This window comes from Gossypium hirsutum, chromosome D09, assembly GCF_007990345.1.
Source record: "Gossypium hirsutum isolate 1008001.06 chromosome D09, Gossypium_hirsutum_v2.1, whole genome shotgun sequence".
In the NCBI taxonomy this organism is placed as follows: Eukaryota; Viridiplantae; Streptophyta; class Magnoliopsida; order Malvales; family Malvaceae; genus Gossypium; species Gossypium hirsutum.
Window position 1 is genome coordinate 5200789 of NC_053445.1, and position 5501 is coordinate 5206289.

At 29.1% G+C, this 5501-nt stretch overlaps 1 protein-coding gene across 1 annotated transcript; it reads right to left on the reverse strand.

Annotated features, from left to right (window-relative positions):
* Window positions 1–764: 764 nt before the first annotated feature.
* LOC107892409 (wall-associated receptor kinase-like 22) lies at window positions 765–4693 on the reverse strand. Its single transcript, XM_041100149.1, has 3 exons — window positions 4510–4693; window positions 1204–2375; window positions 765–869 (listed from the first exon to the last, which is right to left on the reverse strand). Exons 1-3 carry the CDS (start codon window positions 4691–4693, stop codon window positions 765–767), a joined length of 1461 nt encoding a protein of 486 aa, XP_040956083.1.
* Window positions 4694–5501: the final 808 nt, after the last annotated feature.

Here is a 5501-nt window from a genome sequence, read left to right on the forward strand (position 1 = left end):
GAATATGTAATTATATTTGTTGTAAATTGTCATTCACTTTACAATTGAATTTGATCCTATTCCCTCATTCGGCCTATTAGGAAGAGTGGTCTTGGGCTTTCAGGTAGTCCTTTCCATAGCATAAATTATTTTTTAAAATCGATAGTAAATTTATCATTTATTTATTGATTTCTTGAAGTGTTTATATGTCCATGTTTATAATTCATTAAAAGTAAAAATATATAATGTTTAATGGTTCAAAAAATATTTTATAAAATCAATAGTAAAAAAATTATAATGCAACTATCCGATTGGACTAGTAATCGATTGAGATACCGATCAAGAAAAATAAAAATAGGTGATCTACAAACTGAGCTAAAAACAGTTGAACCGATTGAATTGTATTTTATAATTATTAATATTTTTTATATTTTTTAATAATTTACTTGATTTAAATCGAACAGACTCAAAATCGACAGTTTAGTTGGTTTGATCACTGATCCGATTTTATTAATTTTTTAAAGAATTTATTTTTAATTGCAATAATTAACATAAAATAAATTTTTTTATTTAAATTATTGGATATAATTAAAATATATTAACTTATTATAAATATATATATTTCTCAAATTTTTTTTTGTTAATGTTACACAATTCTATATATATATATGCTGGAAGTAATGGATGCTCAATTATCTGTCAATATGCAGCCTTGATTGGATTTGTGTTTTTGTATGTTTCAAATAGTTTGTTTATTTGTAGGGAAAATCTGAAAAGGAACATAATCAATCAGAGGGGTTCCGACAGGAGTTGAAATTGAAGGTTCGAGAGTTGTTGATAGAGTAGTAATGGCATCGGAGAAAAATGGCGATAAGGGTATCTTCAGATATCTGAAGAAGTTCAACAAAAGAAGGATGAAGAAGAGCAAAACGAGAAGTGGATAATTAGGGTTACCTTTCTTTTGATTTATGGTATCCCTGTTTGGGGGCCTTTTTTATTAATGAATTCATCGACTTAGCAAAAAGAAAAAAAAAAAACATGTCCAGAACTTGTATAATAAATACCTTCAAGAGGTCAAATAACATTGAGTGAAACAAGTATGAATTCTTGGGCAACCACAAGACTCCACCAATGTGACAAATAGAGAAGCTAAAGGCTATCTATCAAGATAAATTGTTTCAGGAGTGTTGGAAACTAGAAAGATGAGTTTAATGGAAAAGTTACACTGTTGGTTGTAACTGTCCTAGACAATGAACAACTAGGATTGGTCTCCCATGAATGGATTATGTCATCTATTTCAGATTCTTCATCACCATGGTCTTCAATAACATTCCCGCCTGAAGCTTTAATCAACTCCAGCTCCATTGCTACTTGTTTCATGGTGGGTCTTTTCTTTCCACTAAGATTCAAGCATCTTTTTGCTAGCAGAGCCACTACTATAATCTCCTGTTCTGGACCATCCTTTACTACCATTGTATCGAGAATGTTAAATAAGGAATTCTCTTGCATTGAATCCAAAAAATAAGATACCAAGCTTCTCACTGGCTCTGATTGTTCTGCGGAGATGGGTTTTTGTCCTGTTAAAAGCTCAATAAGAACAACTCCAAAGCTATAAACATCACTCTTCTCTGTAAATTGACTTGATCGAAAATATTCGGGATCCATGTATCCAAAAGTTCCTTGCACCCGAGTGGTTAGATGTGTTTGTTCAGGTGCAACTGATCTTGAAGTTCCAAAATTTGATACTTTTGGCTTATATTTACCATCCAAAAGTATGTTACTAGATTTGATGTCTCGATGATAAATAGGAGCAGAAGCAGCCGAATGCAAATAGAACAAGGCATTGGCAATTTCAATCGCAATTCGTAAACGCATTTCCCATGTCAATGGTAATTTTTCATTTTGGTTATGAATGAGATCGTATAATGTACCATTTGGGATGAACTCATACACCAATAGAGGAACTTCAGCTTCTAAACAACACCCTAAAAGCTTAACCACATTCCTGTGATTAATTTGAGATAAAATTATCACCTCGTTAATGAACTGTTCAACCTTCTTTTCATCAAATTTCTTTCCTTCCACCATTTTGGATTTCTTAATAGCCACAATGCTTCCATCTATTAGCATTCCTTTATAAACAGTCCCTTGACCTCCTTGACCAAGGATTCGATTCTCATTATAATGATTGGTCGCCTTTTCCATCTCTTTTGAAGTAAACAACTTAATTTTTTCAACATTACCTTCATTGCTAGACAAATGTTGTTGCAGTAACAAACCTCCATTCCTTTTGAAGTATTTCTGCTTCAGCATGATTTTTTGTTTTCTTTTGAGGACTTTGTATGTACTCAATGTTGCGAGTAGTAGAAATAGTGTCCCAATACCAGTACTGCAACCTATGTAGATATAAGAAACATAGTTAAAAGGTAAATTTGAAAAATAAAGTACATGTTAAAAAACCATGAAAATGTTTCGATAAAGTTTTATTCATATTTGATAGCCCAATGAACAATGAGTGAACCTTATTGCACCATCCATTTTTTTGATATTGAACTTTTACAAATTTAATGATAAATAACTATTACTGCATCACACATTCAAAAGTAAATATATTATTGCTTAAACTAACATAATTCAATAACCATAATGATTCCACTTTAAAAACAAATACGTACCTACAATAATGCTTGTCAAGCTATGCTTATTTTGAGTCTGTATTGTGCGCTCGCAACGAAATTCCGTACTATTGAATTCATAACAAGGAGGGAAAGACTTTGAGGAGCAATAGTTACTAGGGGTATTCAAACAAAGCATGTGGCAATACTTATAATTCTCACATTTCTCATCTGTCATTTATGAATTGAATAAAAAAAGATTATAATCATATAATTCGGTTAAAGTATTTGAAAGATCCTTCTATTATACGGATTTGATCAAATTAGTTCCTATATTATTAAATAGATCAATTTAGTCTCTATACTATTAAAAAGAAAAAAAAGTTTAAATTATAACATTGTTCACATTTACTACATAAAAAATATCTTAAAAATTATTTTTTTCAATTTCTGTTCAATTTCAAACAACATATTTCATTTACAAACCATAAAAACTTTAAAAATAATTAACTCTATTAAAGAGTAACTGAATTTTAAATAGGAAATGTTAAGTATATTCCAACTTAGCCTTATTTAATTTTTTTTAATAATAGAGGGATTAATTTGATTAAGTTTTAGTGGGACTCTCAAGTATATTCATTCATATAATTCAATAGATATTAATTGAATAATGCAAGCCAAAATAGAAGTTATTTTGATATCTAATTTCATTTTCCTTTTTATTCGTTCAAATTATGCTTAGGAGTATTCTAGCAATATGTACGCAGAATCATTATTTAGTTGATTGAGACTTAGTTGAATTAGCATTACTCTTAATTATTGTAACAGTTAAAACGAGTTCAAATGTGATTAAATGAGAAAGTTAAATACAATTATCAAAAACATAAAACAAATAAGTATAGTAGTTTTGTTTAAGAGGGATGGATAATTTTTTAATATATATATATATTGATGGTTAATATTTTAATAATTCATCCATTGAATTTAATATTTTATTCATATAGATCGTGCATGTCAAATTTTATGTAAATTAAAAATTTCCAACCTTTTGTTTTATGTAAAAAATATTCAGTCTATTAATATATTGAGTATTGTAGATCAATATGATAGAGATATTGGATGGGTTCGAAAATTTACTTGCATGACAAGTACAATTATATCTATAAATTCAACTGTTGAATTGTTAAAATATTTATCGTATAAAGAGATATGGAAGAGTGTAAAACTGAAGTTGTTTAAAAAAATTATGTAACAATTTATTTATTAAAAAAATGATATAAAAAATAGGAGTTTGATTGAAATGGTAAAATTAAGATATTAGCTATCATGGTGCCTTTGTTCAAATTTCATTACACTCATTTTTCTAGATTTTACATAAATTATAAAATAACAAAAATACTCTCATAATAATATTTGTTATTTGTTCTTGTATAAAAGTAATAGATTTTCATAATTTCTCAATCGAGTTGAAACTCAATTGATGGGTGACGCCAACTCAATTAACCTTTTAAAGAATAATACTATTTTAAGGCACACCCATGATGTGAGCGGAAAACATTTTATGTAATAAACATATTGAATTAAAGCTTATATAAGAATCGTAATGATAAAATTAAATTTTAAAATTTATTGTGTGAAAGATTCAAATGTCACCATGTTAGATTTATTATGAATTTTATATAAAAGTATATAAAAATAGAATACCCTTAAAATAATATAACTTAATTTATATAAAAAATATTTTAATAATTTTTCGATTGAAATATACCTATAAGCAAAGATAATATAGATATAAGAAAAAAAAGTTCCCTAAAAAAACGTTAATTCGTACCTTGGCATGAACTCGAATAACCGAAATCATTGTTGTAGCATACACATAGATGTTTAGGGCTCAACCTTGACCAACAATATGTACCATCGGATGTACAATAAGTGTCCGAGCTATCATTCAAATGGCACTCTCCAAATATTGGTGTGCCCCATTGCAGTTGTGTTGGGATATACGCCCTATTACTTATATCAAACCTCAGATCATAGTCATCAGAAATCATGGAAGCAAACCCACATGATCTTTTTCTCCTATAATCACTACTACTCATGTTTACGTAGAATGAACTGAGACCCTGAGGAATATTAACAAGACAACCATCAGTAGAGGAAGTCTCGTTATTAATCCTACAACTTGGTTGCAAACATCCGTCTATAAGATTATATGTTTTGTTGAAAATGGTAACCAAATTACCGCAACCTGAAGACCAAAATTTGTTGTAGTAATCTGAGTAGTAAAAGCGGGTGCCTGTTAGGTTGAGACTCGTCCCATTATGATGGTTTTTGCGACAGTTAAAGTAAGTTATTGGATGGTTGATTGTGGCAGTACCGTACCAAAAATCAAAGCCTAGTATTTTTAGATTGGTGCTACTTATGTTTAGGAAAGGCCCTTTTTTTCCATTGGGGGTTTTGTCGCAAATTACTTTAAACCACTGTTTGGGATCATCTTGGCCCTTCACTCTAAAAAGGGTAGTGAAAAGTAACATTCCCACAAGACTCTACCTTGTAGGTGTAGAAGTTGATGGATATGCATCCTGCGGGCTTAGAAAAAAGGAAGTAAATTTTAAAATCTACTAAATGTATGTACATCCAATTTTTGTAGGAAATAAAAGCAATGTGTCATTCAAAAAACAAAAAATATAGTTATCTAAAACGAAGCTACATATGAAAAGTGGTACTCTTAACTAATTTTTTTAATTAAGTTTATGTGTTATTTGTCACATTAAATTCAATAAAACATTCTTATTATCAATATAAATTTTATGGTTGAATTTGATGTCATACAATATTTCTAATTAAAAATATGTTTAAGGGTGTAAAAAGCCCTCAAATTAAAAAAAAAAGTAATTAAGCTTCTAC